Source organism: Monocercomonoides exilis (genome assembly GCF_001643675.1).
Source record: "Monocercomonoides exilis strain PA203 chromosome Unknown scaffold3-2548433, whole genome shotgun sequence".
NCBI lineage: Eukaryota > Preaxostyla > Oxymonadida > Polymastigidae > Monocercomonoides > Monocercomonoides exilis.
In genome coordinates, this window is record NW_027150548.1 from 800,773 (window position 1) to 818,303 (window position 17,531).

Consider the following 17,531-nt stretch of genomic DNA (forward strand, 5'->3'; position numbering starts at 1 on the left):
CTCTTTTCTTCATTTTCTAAAGAGAATGACACTTCAACAGTTCAACAACAAAGCATTCAACCTTCATATAATGAAATATTTCAATAAAAAAATTCTTCAAAAAGTATTACAAAAAAGAATGCTAAAGAAAATTCAATTAAAAATCATTCTCTTTCTCAATCTTCTTCTAATTCATTAAATTCTTCGAAAAAATCATCACAAATAGCAAAAGGATTGCCAAACTTAGGCAACACCTGCTATTTGGCTTCTCTTCTTCAATATTTGACATCAATTATTTCACAAAAACCATCATTAATCAAAAAACAAACAGCTTTTAAAAACACTTCTTCGCGTGTTATAAGTGTATGCAATCAACTATTCAAAGATAGAATTGAAGTTCGTTCGTGGATCTCATCGCTTATCAACAAATAAGAAACATTTTGCGTATACAGCAGCAGGCAGCAACAGAATGTGATAGAAGCATTTGAAAATCTTCATCAACTTCTTCAAGATAATAAGATATTTGTAAAGGATACATTCAATCCAGTAATCATCACTCATCTCAAATGTCAAAAATGTCAAAAAGTTTCTAATCATTTTAATGAATCTTGTTGTAATGTTATCATCAATACATAATCACCTCACAAAGGTTTATCTTCACTTTTTGCAACAGAAATTTTGGATGGAAAGAACAATGTTTATTGCGATGAATGCAAAGAGAAATGCTGTGCAGCTCGATGGGAGAAAATGGCTGCATTACCGGAGGTTCTAGCCATCTGTCACGAATGCACTGACTCTGCTTGCTCTGCTCCTTCAAGAATACTTCTAATTGAAACTAATCGTGTTCACCAGCGATCGTTTATCAAAGGGTTTTCAACAGAAAACGTTCAACATATGCAAAAGAACAATAAGGAAATCATCATATATCATCTCATTGGGCAAATTCTTTTCAAGCGTTTTGATCTTCAGAATGGACACTACATCGCAGTGATTAAAAAAAAGAGAGGAAACAACTGCAGATGGAATATCTGCAATGACGCTGATGTTACAGAACTGAACATCGAAAATTGGACAAAGGCATTGAAGGATCTTTATGCTCAAGGTTACACTCCGTCACTCTCATACTATATCAAAGAAAAAACAAAACCAACGTTATCATTCATTCAATTTGGTGGCTCCTTCTCTTCTTCTTTAGAACCATCAAATAATAACACTTCAAATGACATATCATCATCATCATCATCATCATCATCATTTATCACACCACCTCATCGTTCAACTTCCATTCCTCCACTCTCTTCGTCAATTTCAACAAGTTATGGTTTGGAAGCACTGAATGAAAAAAGAAAGAAAACGGGCATCTTTTCTCCCAATGAAAAGAGATTAATCTTCATGCCCAAGACGAAATTATGGAAAGAGTTTACAGATGAAACAAACATCAAAGTTTCTCTGTCTCATTTCTACAAACTCACTACCAACTTCTCCAAAGCGAAAAGACGAACCGACCTTTGTGGAATGTGAAAGAAGTTGAACTATTTGGAGAATAAACTCAAATCTTCACAAAACAAAAATGGACTTTCTCCTGCAGAATTTCAGACTCTTACACTTCTTCATCAACATCGTCTTGTTGCAGAAATCCAACGTTGACATTATCAATCCACCGTTGATAATCTGAAAGAGGGAGAAGCAATCTTCGTTTTCGACTTCAAAGAGAAATGGAAACTCCCTATCAGAAAAAATCAACTTCAACAAGAATTCTTTAATTATCAACAAGTTTCTCAATTCACAATCATCTCTCTTCAAAAAATTAATAATAAACAAATAAAAAGAACTTTCAACTTCTTCTCCGACTGCCTCTCAAATGATCACAGATTTATTATTGAGTGTCTGGAATCTGTGATCAAAAGACACTTCTTCTCAGACACTCTCACTTTTTTGTTCTTCTGCTATTCGGGTCCACACAACCGAAATCGCTTCCTTCTTCACTTCATCCTCTCAAAACTATAGAAACTTCTTAAAAAGAAAAACACTCAACTCGACTTCTTCGCTGAGCACCACGGAAAAAATATCTATGAAAATGAATTTGGTGCACTTGTGAACACAATCAACAACATATCAACTGAACACATCACTACACTTCATGACTTAATCAACTTCTTCGAAAACAATATGAACACATTGACATCAGCTTCTTCAACTTCTCAATCAAACATTTTCTCATCATCATCATCAAACTCTTTACCATCTTCAACATCTGTCAATTGCTTTGAGCATGAGAGGTACTTTGAAAAATATGTACCATCTCAACAAATTTCATGGCCATCATTGTCAGTTCACCACATGAAAGACTACTTGTATTTTGAGTGCAAAGGCTCATTTGTCTCTGCTTCAGCTGTTGGATATCTTCCTCAACGCTCTCTGGTTGCCCTCGAATCTTCAACAATGAAAGAAAAAGTTCAACGTTCAAGAAAGTCATTTCACTTTGATGTCACATCATCCAACTCTTCTCTTCTTTCTCAATCTTCTCAAGATCTTCTTTCAAGGAGATTTGAGCTTCTTCTTGACTCTTCTTCTATTTGTGAATCTCAAAATTGTATTAATGGTGTACCTTTTTAAGAAACTAGTTGTTGTGTATGCTAAGCTGGCACTCTATCGGAAGGGTGTAGGACATGACTGTTCGTATTAGATACTGCAGCCTTCGGGCTGCTTTATCCGGACCTGGATACGACGAACAGCCTCCCAGGTGCACAACAGTTAGAATCCGATTGTTTTCTTGTGGTTTTTGTCCCGATATTGTCCCTATGATTAAATTGGTTATTGTCCCTATATTTATTGTATTTATCGAGATTCATTAATAGAGAGAGTTGTGAAAGAATTCATTGATCTTTGAGTGAGGTTCATGGGAGGGAGAGTTGTTGAGAGTGTGAAGCGATGTTTTATCATTGTGTCTTTCTATTTTCTTTGTTAAATTTGTACTTTTTGAGTGAGGACAAGAGTTATATCAGAAAGAGGAGAGTGGATGGAAAACTGAGGGAAAATAGACAAGTTAGTTTTTGAACTTTTAATATAAGTTTTCTTTTTTGCAAGAAATTGTCTATGATACCACGAATTTGTTGAAATAGTATAGATTTTTCTTATATCTTTTATTGTTCAAAATTGTTGATATTTAGTTGACATTTGGTGATTGTTTTTATGATTATGTGACAGAATTGTGTTTTTTTGAATGTTATTGAATCTGATTAGAAATATTCTGATTGTTTTCAATTTTTTTAATGATAAACATCATGAAGTGCTTTTTGTTTTTTTTTTGTCATTTTGATTGTTGAACAATTGTTATTTTTTTACGTATTTTTTTCATTTCTCTGATATTTTTTCCATTTCGAAAAAAACAAAAACTCGAATATACAGACATTTTTCTGCTTGAAATTATTTTTATTTCTTCCATATTTCAATAATTAACGTTAAAAGCAATAAACATTTATTTATAAAAAATAACTTTTCAAACAAAGATCAACAAAAAATTAACTGTTTCACAAAAGATCTCAATGATCATGAAAATTTTTTAATTACGTGGAAATTTGCAGAAATCGTTATTAACCTTATAAAACACTTCAACATTGAATAAATATTATCTATGAGCATTTAATAAGCATTTCTGCAAATTGCGGATCAACAGAAAAATCAAAATTTGAAATGGGATTGTAATGAAGAAAAAGGTTTGAAATTTCATATTGATGCTTTATTTTCGAAATTTTTCTTAATTCGCTAAGGATTCTATTATTAAATTTTGAATATTTCTTTCGTTTTTCTTTGTGGAAATTCTGCAGCTCTTTCTCAACTGAAGCCATAGTTGAATTTTGTTGTTTCCCGTTTCTTAATACATTAAAACAGGTTTAATGTAATTTGTCCTTCAGACATTTTCTCAATAATTAATTATTTTATCTATTTTTTGTAATCTTTTACTCCTGTTTTTTTTTTGTAATTCTTGGAAAGAATGAATATTTTTTGATTTCTCATTTCTTTTCACTTGAGGAATACGCCTTGCTGCTCGGTGTTTGAGTTGCAGAGAAATGAGGAGAAACAGCGGAATTTTTTCATGATAAGCTTGAATTTATATTCGCCTTTTCGGAGAGCTGTTTATTGTTAATGCTATGCCAGTTATTTTGTTTTATCCATTCTGACAGCGAGAAAGGCAAGAGAAGAAAGAGGGAAATGAAAATAGGAATGAAAGTCAATATGCTAACAACTCTCTAAATGATCTAAACAAAGCCAGTGAAGAACAGCTAACCAACACAAAAGTGGAGGAAGGAAGCTCAAATTCACTCATTCTTCAGTCTTCTTCCTCTTCTCCTGTGGCAAACGAAACAGAATCGCCTGGAAAATCAGTCAGGACAGCTGCCTCGACACACGCGCCTAATAAATTCTCTCCTCAAATCAAACTTTCGCGCAGGGCGAGAACAACAACACGCACATCGAAGTTGCTCAAAGCAGCAAATTTGCTTCAGAACAATACAACTTTTGCTTCTACTGCTTCTTCTGCCTCTGCCTCATCGAATGTTGGCTTTCCAACTGCATCTTTCCCGATTTCAAGTGATCAAACTAAGAATTCCTCTTCATCATCCTCTTCTTCGTCTGTTTCACTGCTGAGTGTTCCAACTACCGCACTCGGCAGATCACTCAAAAAAGGCAACAGGTTAAAAGCGCTTGCTGCCTTCAAGCGGACAGTCTGCATGAAAACACACACAGGCTCTAGGATTGCTTTTCCAGAGTTCAAATCAGAAGTACTGGGACTGATTAACAAGATGTGTGGAAGCAGCAATAATAACAGCAAGAAGAAGAAGCTATTACGTGTGGGGATGTAGCAAGTGCCGCTGAATATTCCACACGGAAGGCCGCCGAAGATGAAGAGGAAGCGGACGATTACTGCGATGGGGCTGAGTCAGCAGGGGCAGAAGAGTGAAGGAGGAGCAGGTGCAAATGTGACTGTGCAGAATGCGAGGCGTTTGGAATCAACTGATGTAACATTGGAGAGTTAGAGGAAGTATGAAAATAAAAAGAAAGTGAAAGAAGAGGAGAAAAAAAAAAGAGAAAGGAGAAAGGAAAAAGATAAGAAAAGAATTATTTCTGTGTTTGACGAGCTTCCTCCAGATGAATTTGAGTTTTGAAGGCAAAAAGGTGAAAAGAGGAGAGGATAAGCGAGCGTGAAATCGAAGGGAAAAGCGAAAAGAAAAGCATTCCTATCAAAGACAAGTTTGACGTTGAATTTATATGATGTGCTGAGTGAGCTGCTTTCGAGAGAGCTGGAGCTGCTACGTGTGGCAGATGGCTGAATCACATTTGATTCATCTGAATCTGACACGAGTGAAATGAGTGGAAGAAGCAGAAGTGACACCGATAAGAATGAATATGGCTAGGAAGTGGATGATGATGATGAGGAGGAGAAAGAAGAAGAAGACGTGGAGTTAGACAGGATTCTCAGTGCAAAGATATTTTTGACAAGAACACGGGCCAGCAGGCAGACACCGGAAAAGAGCAGATCTGTTTTTGAATGAAACGCCTCGTTCACATTCAACTCTGCAAAAATGAGAGAAAACAGCTCAGTCGAAACAACATTCAAAGCAGCTGAGATGAAAGAGAGACAGAAGAAGGAGGCAGTTACGAAGTTGAAGGAGAACACACTGAAACTGAAACATTGAAGGATCATTCCGACAATCAAGCCGGCTGACATTCTGCTACCGACTTATCTTGTTCAGGAAGAGGAAAGAAGGGAAAAGACACCAAAAAGAAAGATGTGGCCGAGAGGGAAAGGGAAGAACGTGTATTATTTGAAGTGGAATGAAGAGAGGAGAGAGAAAATGAACGGAGCAGGTTCTGCATACACCGAAGAAGCAAAAGAAGATAGTGAAGACGAAGACAATGACGATAGCGATGATAGTTTCGTTAGCGATGAAGAAGATTATTTCGATATATCACGATCTGCTGACACATCAAATGCCGATGAGACAGACAAGACGATAGAAAGAGAAGAAGACTCATACACACGCCCTGCCCTGCGCTTCCCTCACAAACAGCCAAAGATGTTTTCATCGACATCCCAAAAGAGCAACCAGAAGAAGTCCCGTGTTTTTTTCTCACCCACTCCTACCATTGCCAGCGGAGAGCTCAGTCCAATTCATCTGCAGTTCACCTTTCCTTCAGCCAAGCCCACGAAGGAAAACGAAGAAAAATAAGACGAGAACGTAATTGGCTCAGACGGATGCAGAGAAGCCAGGCAGAACCCGCACAGAAGACGCAGCAATCACAGTTTGGCTGCTGTTTCAGTGTCACGAATTCATCCTGTCTTGTCTGATATCAGAGCAGCACTCGGCAGATCAACGCAGACATGCCTCAGAACAGCTGCGGCGAACGGGTTTGCCACGGCTTGTTTATTAGCGAGTTTGCCTAGCCAGACAGGTTACGCTAATATTAATTCCAATGGAGGAGGATGTAATGATGGAAGAGGGGATGACTTTGGGATTATCATTCTGTTTGGGAGGAAAGGCAGACTGAAGACAGGGCTGGAGACGCTGTTTGTGCGGTCGATGCAGAAGATAAGGCAAAAAGAAGGTGCTGCTTTGCTCCACTCACTCGGAAAGGCGCTGTACCATTTTTTTGACCACCTCAAGTTGCCGCAGATTCTGAAGCCCATTACGATTCCATCATCTCATGCCGGGGCAACAGGGGGAATATTGGCGAATGATGCGAACCAGTTTCTGAATCTGCTGTGTGTGGCACGAGGCTGTTCAACTTGGGAGGAGAAGATGCTGTGAAAGATGCACAACTGGTGGAGAACATGAGAAAGGAGATTAGTTTGTGGAGAGGAGAAGGAAGCGCAGCTGTGGAAGGAGTGTACGAGGCGAGAGACACAGCTGAGCTGTTCTGCGAAGAGAGGTGAATCTACAGCAACGAGTTTGAAGTGCATAAAAAGATCAATAGAGATAATGGTAATGGCATCTCTTTAATTTCAATTGACAATGAAACATTGACAATCAATACGAATATTTACTGACCCGCTTCTGTTTGCTTCGTCTGTCTTTATCAAAGACAAGTAAATATTGCCGTCTGCCTCAGAAAATGCAATTTTTGATACTCTACAGAAAACAGCATGCGTCCCATCCATCGGAGAAACTCTATTCGAACTGACAGATTCAAGACACACAAGGTTGCTCCGCTGCACATTGAACGAACACAGAAAAAAGAGAAACATTCGATTCTGCCTTCTTCTTTCAAGTTTTCATGGGTGCTTATTGTCAATGCGTTCCATCTCATGCTTTCTCATCCACTCACTTCTATCGTCCGCACTCTGCTTTCAAAGCTGCTTTCAGCATCTTTCACTTCATCTTTCGTGTTCTCCATCCCTTCTCTATTCACCTCCTGTGTCACTTCTATTTCCATTTCTCAGTCCATGTCATCCTCCAGCACAACACCTACCATCATCTCATTCTCCACGCAGTCACTCATCCCTTCTGCCGCCTCGTCCAATCGACTGCTGCTTCGTCTGCTGGCAACGCGCGCTGCACTCACTGCTGTTGTCACCACTGCTTACCGGCTGATGGTAAAGAAGGACTTGCTCCATAAAATATCAACCATATTCGAGACACATCCTGCCCAGACACCTTCTTCTTCTCCTTCGATGTTCATTTCTGCCTCTCTCATCCAGCGATTGGAGGTTGTTGGAGCTGCAATATCACAACAATCCACACCATCTGCTTTATCTTCTTCTGCTGTTCAGCAAACATCTGAGCCTCAGTCTACTTCATTGGTATCGAATGTTGCAACAAACGCACAGGAACAAAGTGGATCTTCAAACGCTGCTGCTGATGGAGCTAATACAACTTCTGTTTGCAGTGAGATGAATGCTTCAGGAGCAGCAAGTGGAAGAAGAGGAGAACTTCCCTGTCAGATGAAGATTGGCCAATTCTCAGCTATTCTTCAGCATCAGCTTCAGACAAGCGTAACCTCCTCTCAATTTCCTCTCTCTTCTCTTTCGACATCTCCTTCTCCTTCTCCATCTTCTCCGTCATTCACATCAAAAAATTCTCCATCCACAGTTTCCATCCCTTTTCCTTCGACTCATTATTTTCCACTTCAGCATTGTCAACGAACATCTCCTTCTTTTTCTTTTCTCCCAGCCATCTGGAACAATTCCTAAGAATTTGATGATGCGAAGTCAACTTTCTCGAATTTTTTCTCATTTGTTTTAGGATGCTCTTTCATCTTCACCTACAACTGTCCTCCTTGCTCTGTTTATTTCACAGCAACAATCTGATTCAAAGTTATCATCATCATCATCTTCTTCTTCTTCTGCTTTCTTCCTCATATTCCTCTTCTTCTTCTTCTTCTTCTTCTTCCTCTTCCTCTTCTTCCTTTTTCTCCTTTTCTTCTTTCTTATTTTCAACTTCTTTATCTTTTTCATCTTCTAAATTTTTTTCTTCCTCTTCTCATCAACAGCCACTAATTCCACAAACTGAATTATTTTTGATTGACTGTGCTGACAGAACAGCAAATCGAATAATCCTTGCTGAAGACAAAGGAGAAAAAGATTTATTTCATTATAAACAACTCTGAAAGTGAACGGATGTGATGGAAGGAGAATGAGGGAATAGAAGAAATGTGTTCAAGATAAGTCAAAACCGAAAAAACAAAAAAAAAACTGGATGCTCCTTTGTCTAACTGTTCTTCAACTGTTGCTGAGAGCCAAAGAAAGAGAAAAATTGAGAGAGAAAGGGACATATTTTGAAGAAGAGTCGAAGAAAAACAGTTTTGATTTTCGAAATTTATTGCTTAAAGAACTAATGATATCGTTGCAATTGGGGAGGATGGAAGCAATAATGGAGGGAGGGGAGAGAAAGAGTGAATGAGTGAGAGTGAGAGTCAAAGATGAAGAAGATTCTAATTATAATAACGCAAACACATAAGAACAAGAATCTTAGTGAAGAACGTTGAACAAGAAGCATTATTCATTTCAATTTGAACAGTTTCAAGAAAAGTTGATTAAAAAAAACAAGAATTTTTATCTTTTGTTGCATAATCCTCATACCAATCTTCATCACGACCAATTGAATGCGAGGAAGCTGAATGTTGAGGTGTCCAAATGCCTGGCTATTTTGTGATTTCTTTTTCTTCTACTCCAGATAAACATTTGCTGTAACGTGTTCAAATGCAACTCACGTCACTATCATAGCAGAACCTCCTTTGATTATCACCAATCATCTTCTTCCTCTTCTTCCTCTTCCTCATTCTTATCAATTTCTTTTTCGACTTTTTTTTAATTTTTCTTCTCCATCGACTTTTTCTGATATTTGGGCTTCTTCTTCACGTTCATTTCTAACTTCTTCATAATAACAAAAAACATCATTTTTCACTTTTTCAGAATCATTGCTCGCTTCATTCGATCGGATTTCTTCATTTTTTGCATATGGTTAAGATATTTTTTTGAATAAAGATGGCATTTTGAAGAAAAAAAAACTTGTTGAAGATAATAAGATGATTGTTAAGTGAATGAAGAGAATCAAAATAAACAGAAAGATAAATTTATTAAAGACAGAATATTATGAATGGAAATCGGATAGGAAAAAAATTGAAGAGATTTCAAAAGAAAAAAGTGTAAAATAAAAAAGATGAAAAGTTTGAAGAGAAAACGATGATGAACCAGAACAGAGTTCGACAACAAAGCAAAAAGCAGTTCGTTGAATATCTGAATCATTCTATCAGTTACTACATTCATTGCAGCCTTTAAGCACAAATACGAAGAGCGAGGAAGGGAGCTGATAGTCAGTGCTCCGTTGAACTCATCCGTTGTAGAAAATCCACTTATAAAAGCACGGGAACGTGCAGTCTCCTTTCCAAAGCGATGCAATGTTGAGTACTACGGTGCATGAGCAGATGAGGTTGCTGTGTATGGAGTGGTTATTCTGCATAGCGCTGTTATTGTTAATGAGTTGAAAGATGAAGACGTGAACACAACTTCAAAGCTTGCCAAGAGAGATTGCAGTGAAGATGGAACGCATCATACTAAAGGAGCTTAATGACTGATTCAACAAAGAAAGATGAGAATGACAACGCTGAAACCAACAATGTCGAGATCTGTTGCAATGAGATGCTTTGGGGAGCAGCTGGAGCAATTGTCAAACACGAGCAGAGGCTAGAAAAACGGATAGCAGAGGTGTTGATGCATGGGAGAAAGAGGAATGAAGCGAGGAGAGCATTGAGAGGGATGAAGTTTAAGAGAATAAACAAGAAAAAGGGAGAAAAGAGTCTTAAGGGAAAAGCTAGAGATATGCTGAGAGGGCAGAAGACGAAAGAGTGGGTGGATGAGAAGGAGGAGTGGAAGGAGAAGTGGCAGTGGGTGGGGATGCAGGTGTCGAGAAAGGTGACAACAGTAGAGCATCTGAGGAGGAAGACATCCAGATATATTAAAAAGACGATGAAGAGGATGGAAGACAGAGAGAGAAAAAGATGAAAAAGTGCAAGTAAAGATTTTCGTTTGATGGAAGCTTTTTTTGTGCAAAAAATGAAAATTCACAAATTGTATTGTTCAATTTTTAAAATAGTGATATTTTTTTATTTTCATCTGTCACTTCTTTTGACAAATAAATCCATAAGAGTTCTTTTTTGAATTATTTGTTTTTAAATCGTAATAATCAACAAAGGCAAGTTCCAAATATATGGACCTCGGATTTTTCTGATTTCTTTTGAATAAAACGATAGATAATATGATGTTAATTAACAGAAAATTACTTTCATTTGTCGAAAATTAGATTTAATGAACTTCACAACAGAAAATTTGACCTGTCCCATATTTTTATTTTAATTATGCAGTAAACAAAAATTTGCTGGTAAGTGGGATGCACTGAGAAAATGTTTTTGAATCTTATTTGATCTTATTAAATGCATCATTTTCATTAACTGAGTGAACGTTGATTTTTTTTTCCTTAAAAATAGTCGTTATTTTCTCGTGAGAATTTCATTTGCATGTTTCCTTAACAGATATTTTATAAAACTTAAATAATAATCAAATAAGGCAATTGAATGACCATGAATATAAAATTATTAATCTAACATATTTTGTTGGTTTGATGCTCTTCTTAAATCTCTCAATTTTTTCTTGCAATGAAAACAAATCATTTGATTCCTTTTGAACATTTCGAAGAGCTTTTATTTTTTTAAAAGCTTTGATTACAAAAAAATATGATTTGAAGAGCGAATATTGAAAATATTAATTGAATAATTAAATTAAAAATAAAATTCAATTATTGAATTTTGCACATATTTCATTCGACAGTTTTGCAACAAAAGAATTACACTTTTTTAATTGAACATTCCTTTCAACAAAATATTTCAATAGTGTCAGGTCAAAAAAAATAGAATCTCATAGAGAAAAAATTTGATAACCACAACATTAAAAATTGACTTTTTTTCAAACCTCAACATAAAAACTCATTCGTAGCCACTTTATCTGCTCTTTCCCGTTGCCACCTCGGAAACATCTCCATCATTTCCATATCAAAATCCTTAACATCCTATTTGCAATAATAACAAGAAATGTCTCACAAATCTGACAATTAATGTTTTCACTTTCATCGTCGAGCAACAAGCACAATTATTTCAATAATCAGATGCTTCCATCTTTGTTTCTTCACCTCTTCAACGAGTTTTTCTTTCCATATCCTTCAATTCTGTTTTTAAAAGCCTTAATGTTCCTTCAGCTATAACATTAATAAGAAATTGTCCTTAAAAAAACTATGGTGATCTGTTTGAAAAACTCCTTTCATTAGTCCAATTTTCTCAAAATATCTTTTCCTCCTCAACCATTTCTTTTCATCGTCCAATTCTCACATCCATCCAACGTATCTTTTCCACCTTTGTATCTATATTGAATTCAATGTTCTTTTCCCACAGTTCTTCAAACAGGAGTGTGAGCATCATCATCATTGTGGCTCCTCAGAACTCAACCACTCTATTCCTCTCTCGCCCGATCCGCCAAGCATCTGACACCTCGGTTTCTGCCTTTCCTTGCTACAGCATACTAATATCCTCAAACTCCATCTCATGATCCGCCATTCTTTTTTCATTCTCTATCAGCCTGCATTCCACCTTGCGCGACTAACGCTTAAGTCCATAGCCAACGATCGAGTTTGGCTGCTCCACATTTGCACACTTCCATTAAACATCCCTGTTTCTCCTTTCCAGAAAACTCATTTCAATTGTGTCTTTCGGGTAAGCAAAAATCAGATCAAGAAGATTCATTGGTTATTTCAATTGTTTACACCGGCGAACCCTGTTGATCTCATTCTGCGGTGCATTTCCATGCTTGTCAAAGCTTATCTGGAAGTGGGTCTGATTGATCTGCCTCCACAGATTGTCGCGCACCACAAGCGCATTCAAGACAATCAACTCTGTGTTTACATCAAGCATTTAAACACAACCAGGATCATCTGCTTTCATGACATTTTTGCTGTTCCAATCCATTTCCAACGTGATCTTGTAAATTTTTCATCACTTTTTCTATAAGAAGCGTCAGATGCATGTGATTAAATAAATGTTGAAATACAGTATTATATGAAATGAAAAATCGAAAACGAAACATATATTGAATCATTTCTCAACAAATATATTACAAAATGAGTGTCAAAATGACATCAAACATGTTTTCGAATGGAATACGTTTGTAACACGCACAAATGAAATTCTCACGAGAAAATAACGACTATTTTTAAGGAAAAAAAAATCAACGTTCACTCAGTTAATGAAAATGATGCATTTAATAAGATCAAATAAGATTCAAAAACATTTTCTCAGTGCATCCCACTTACCAGCAAATTTTTGTTTACTGCATAATTAAAATAAAAATATGGGACAGGTCAAATTTTCTGTTGTGAAGTTCATTAAATCTAATTTTCGACAAATGAAAGTAATTTTCTGTTAATTAACATCATATTATCTATCGTTTTATTCAAAAGAAATCAGAAAAATCCGAGGTCCATATATTTGGAACTTGCCTCTACAAACTGTAATTATCTTGTTAAATATCTTGCATAACTATCATATTTGTGTTTTTGTATTTTTGTTAATTGTTTGTTTTCAACCAATATTTTATGATCTTCTATTTCAATTTTTAAATTTCTTTGTAATAACATCATAAAACTAATTTCTACATAAAAAATTGATTGATTACGTATTGTTATTAAAATTCTTATGTTTTAGAAACCAGTGAACATATGTTTTGTTCTATTTATTGAATTCTCGATATCTTCGTATATTTTTTAATAATTTTTAGAAAATAAGTAACAAAAACGATTGGAAACAAATTAAAAACAACAAATAATTAATAATTATAATATATTAAACTATATTTTCATGCAAATTTAAAAAAAAATTTTCAAATAAACCGAACCCTTAATTAAAAATAATTATGATCAAACTTCGTAATTTTTTATGATATCAAAAAAAAACACCCATATTGAAAAGTCTTCTTTTTTAAGAAGCTTCTCTAATGTGAGCAAGTCGTCCATATTGAAGTGAGTATGCTTTTAAGCAGCATTCAGGGAGCGACAGTTAAAGACTTGGAGGTATTTTCCGTTCTTCTAAAAAATGAAGAACAGGTTGCTGAGGTATTTGACTACCGATTTTTTTTTTGCTCCCTGAGAATTCTGGCTTGAATTCCTTCCTTTACCCAGCGCGCGCATTCTTCTCGCTCTATTTCTGTGCCGATGAATCCTTTTCCTGCAGCAACTTCTTTTTCTAGTTTTTCTCTTTTATGCTTCCTCATATAACCAGCTTAATTTTTATGGAAATTATTCATTTCACTCGCATGTCTATCCATGCCTGGTGGAAGAATATCATTCTTCCTCTAATGACACCCTCTGGTTTTCCTACTGGGAGGGCTTCCTCCCGACAAAGCGTTTTCTGAACTTGCTTGTGCTCTTGTTTCTTCTTCGATTCCATCCGCTTCCGCGCCATTTGTTGGGTTTTGCAAAGTTCTCCCCCCGAAAAAACCGCCTTCTCTGCGAGATTCTCCCACGCGAACGGCCTCCGAAGCTGCTCCTGCATGTGGATATCGGCTGTGCTCGTTTAATAACTTCTTTTTGGTAATCTGGAAGCAAGGGATCATCCATTTCCTTTCTTAATGCCTTTGCTTCAGCGAAAACCTGACGTCCTGCCACTCTCGTTATTCTGCTTTCCTGTAATGCTGCCGTTACCAGAGTGAGTGCATCTTCGATTGGTATCTTCGCTTCTACGTGTGCTGCTTCTCTCGCCAATAGAAGGGCATCAATGGCAGGGCAGAGCTTCTTTTCAATTCGCTCCCCTGCTTGATCCAGGGCATCCGATGCCCACTTTGCTGGAAACTCGGGTTTGCGAATTGACGAAGGGATGAACGGAGCAAGTGGAATGGAATTATAGAATTCGATCGTTTCTGCTACATCTCTCTTGTCGATTGGAACGTCAAAATTTAATGAGATAAAACGCTACCAAAGAAATCTGCAGCCTTCCTTTCCAGGATAACTTGTATTTTTTCTTCTTGGAAACTGTCATTTTTTTCACCTTTTGATTGTGAAGATGACTGCTGAATCGATGCAAACGGTTCAAGCTGAGTAATTTTGTGTACAAAAACTCGGTGTAAAAAGAAGATTTTCTTGGGATGAAGCAGAAGCACTGGAGGTGAATGAAATGATGGAAAAATTGCCCACTGGTCGAATTATCTGAATGACAGATATTTCTTTTGAAATGTGTCCCATTGTGCTTTGCGAATTCAAAAAATAATATAAAGAAAAAAATTTTCCAGTCACTTCATAAAATCAGTTAAATCAAATAAAAAAAAAGCTGAAGATAAATTGCTTGTTGAGAATTCATGAAGTTTTGTAATTTAATATCAATTTTTCATCATTTGTGATCTTTTTTTGATCAATTTATATTAAGTGATTTTTGAATCAATCAATAAATCAATCAAAAAAAAAGTTATTTTAGGAACTTGATCATGCCAAATTAAAAAGAAGATTATTTAATAACAATAAGAGTTGTTATAAATTAACTTCCATATGTATTATCACAGTTATCAAGAATTGCTATATGTCAAAATTTTTTTGAAAAGTTCCATTTGTTGAATTTTCAAATAAATAAAAAATTTCATATTTCTTTCAAATTTCTGTTTTCACTCACGAAACCACACCCATACGGATAAAATTACTTTGACAAGGATTTATTTCAATGAAAGCAAAATTTGGTGAGTGGAAACAGAAATTTGATAGAAATATGAAATTTTTTATTTTTTGAAAATTAAACAAATGGAACTTTACAAAAAAATTTTGACATATCGTTATTTGAAACCATTTTTGACAAATTGTCAAAAACTTTTCCGTCATTTTGTAAGAGTTTCAATTTTCTGTATTCATCTCACACAGGTCTGCTATCGAGATAGGGCGAACAATTTTGAAGAATATTATTTTCCATTTTTTTGAACAGCTTTGCACAAAAATACCGCAAAATTTAAATTGAAAAACTTACAAAAATCCAAATATATATAAATTTCATCACATAACAATCTAATACAATCAAACGGTATAAGGGTACAATATGGTCATATGAGATTTTCCATTTTTTTATCACAAAGGCAATTCTCATTAATTACACTGTTGTTGTGTGGTGTTTTTTTTCAACGGAAATTGTTTGTAACAATAATATAATTTTTGAAAAATCTCTGTTTTTCATATATTTATGGGTTTGATCGAAACAAAAAAATGGAACTTGTTCCTATTCATTTTGGAACAGAAAGTATTTCTGAACAAAATAAGGTGTTCTATAATGAATATTCAACGTGGACTTGGTTTCTCACTCATATTCTGGAAAATAAAGTCCCTATATGCCCAAAACATCGAATCCAAAAGAATTGTTATAAGACAGTATCAAACAACAGATTTTGGAAGTGCCCAAAATGCACAGAAAAAACATCAGTCTACAACAATACTATTTTTGAAAATATGAAGACTCCATTAGGAACAACATTCTTAATTTGTTTGTACTACTGGCTAAAAATTCCAATTACAACGATTTCAACTATTCTTGGCGTTGGTAAAAAGACAGTGGGATTTTGGGGGAGCGTCATTCGTGTGTGCTGTTCAAAATTATGGAATTCTACACAGAGAGTTGTTGGTGGAGAAGAAAATGTAGTTGAAATCGATGAGGAGATATGGAGAAAGCGAAAATATGGAAGAGGGAGAAAGAAGGATCAGATATGGATTTTTGGCGGCGTTGAAAGGCTCGAAGGCGGAGGAGCAGGATCTCGCTTTATGACCATTGTGCCGAATAGAAAAAAAATCACATTGATCCCAATAATCCAAAAATACATTCTGCCGAAAACAATGATCATTTCAGACGAATGGAGAGCGTATTCATGTTTGGAATCGATTGGATACGGGCATCAAACCGTCTGTCATAAGAAAGAATATGTGAACAAAGAGACTCATACATGCACAAATACGATTGAAGGCCTATGGTCACATTTAAGAGCGTCATTTCCACGTTTTGGAACTAGAAAAAAATTTATTTCTGATCATATCGCAATGTATTTAGTGAAATCCTCGATGAAGTTGAGCTTTTTGGAACTAATGAAGCATGTTTCAAAATATAAACCAGAAAAAGAAATAGAAGAAATGGAAAATGAAGAAGAAGAAGAAGAAGATGATGATGATGATGAAATTGACGAAGATGTGCCTTTTATTGAAGATATATTGGGAAATGATGAGAATGAGACTGATAAAAAAATGGAAGAAGATGATTCAGATGGTGCTGGCGATGGAGATAGTGCTTCGGAATATTCTCCATAATGAAAAATATATTTTTTTTTCCATTAAATTTTTAGAAAATATAATTTTTCATTTTAATATATTTCATCTTCCCAATAAAAATTATAGAAAATTTATTTTTTGTATTTATGTTCATAAATAAGTTTCCGTTCAGAACAAACAACACGCTCATGCTTTGTTTGATATTTCTGATGCTTCTATACCAAAAAATATCAAAAACTCACATGACCATATTGTTCCTTTATGCCAATCAAACAATTTTTAAAAACACAATTTTCAATTCCACCTTCAAATTCATCTTCATAAAAACTATCTTTGTTCAAATTTTGAGATATTACTTTAAAATCTAAAATCCAACCTATATTTTTGATAAGAAATAATTAATTGAAAATGAATAAATATTGAAAAATTCATTTAATTAATAATTTCTTTTGAACAGTTTTCATATATATAAATGAATATGAATAAATTAAAAATTTTGACAAAAAGTGTTATTTTGAAATTCTTTTACAGTTAAAACTTTAATCATGAAAATTGTCAAATTCTATTAAAAAAATAATTTTTTCATTTTTGCGATCAAATAAGAAAAAATAAAAATTTTAATAATTAATATTATTTAAATAGTTCGAAAATGCTAACTGCTTTTATAAAAATTTATCTATTAATTGATTGAAATATATATCTAGAATTTAAATTTGGTTTAATATAAAA

At 35.1% G+C, this 17,531-nt stretch overlaps 6 protein-coding genes across 6 annotated transcripts; 5 read left to right on the forward strand and 1 right to left on the reverse strand.

Annotated features, from left to right (window-relative positions):
* Positions 1-3,683: 3,683 nt before the first annotated feature.
* On the forward strand, positions 3,684-5,015 carry MONOS_5277 (uncharacterized protein; the record flags this gene model as incomplete). The annotated part of the gene is made up of 3 exons (XM_067875409.1): positions 3,684-3,695; positions 4,164-4,783; positions 4,871-5,015. The coding sequence occupies 3 exons, from the start codon at positions 3,684-3,686 to the stop codon at positions 5,013-5,015; spliced, it is 777 nt and encodes a 258-aa protein (XP_067735151.1).
* Positions 5,016-5,768: 753 nt separating this feature from the next.
* MONOS_5276 (uncharacterized protein) lies at positions 5,769-6,788 on the forward strand (the record flags this gene model as incomplete). The annotated part of the gene is made up of 2 exons (XM_067875408.1): positions 5,769-6,058; positions 6,335-6,788. The coding sequence occupies 2 exons, from the start codon at positions 5,769-5,771 to the stop codon at positions 6,786-6,788; spliced, it is 744 nt and encodes a 247-aa protein (XP_067735152.1).
* Positions 6,789-7,123: 335 nt separating this feature from the next.
* On the forward strand, positions 7,124-8,170 carry MONOS_5275 (uncharacterized protein; the record flags this gene model as incomplete). The annotated part of the gene is made up of 1 exon (XM_067875407.1): positions 7,124-8,170. One exon carries the CDS (start codon positions 7,124-7,126, stop codon positions 8,168-8,170), a length of 1,047 nt encoding a protein of 348 aa, XP_067735153.1.
* A 1,875-nt stretch (positions 8,171-10,045) lies between these two features.
* Positions 10,046-10,480, forward strand: MONOS_5274 (uncharacterized protein; the record flags this gene model as incomplete). The annotated part of the gene is made up of 1 exon (XM_067875406.1): positions 10,046-10,480. The coding sequence occupies one exon, from the start codon at positions 10,046-10,048 to the stop codon at positions 10,478-10,480; it is 435 nt and encodes a 144-aa protein (XP_067735154.1).
* A 3,412-nt stretch (positions 10,481-13,892) lies between these two features.
* MONOS_5273 (uncharacterized protein) lies at positions 13,893-14,553 on the reverse strand (the record flags this gene model as incomplete). The annotated part of the gene is made up of 2 exons (XM_067875405.1): positions 13,893-14,447; positions 14,548-14,553. The coding sequence occupies 2 exons, from the start codon at positions 14,551-14,553 to the stop codon at positions 13,893-13,895; spliced, it is 561 nt and encodes a 186-aa protein (XP_067735155.1).
* A 1,442-nt stretch (positions 14,554-15,995) lies between these two features.
* MONOS_5272 (putative transposase-like protein) lies at positions 15,996-16,841 on the forward strand (the record flags this gene model as incomplete). Its single annotated transcript, XM_067875404.1, has 1 exon — positions 15,996-16,841. The coding sequence occupies one exon, from the start codon at positions 15,996-15,998 to the stop codon at positions 16,839-16,841; it is 846 nt and encodes a 281-aa protein (XP_067735156.1).
* Positions 16,842-17,531: the final 690 nt, after the last annotated feature.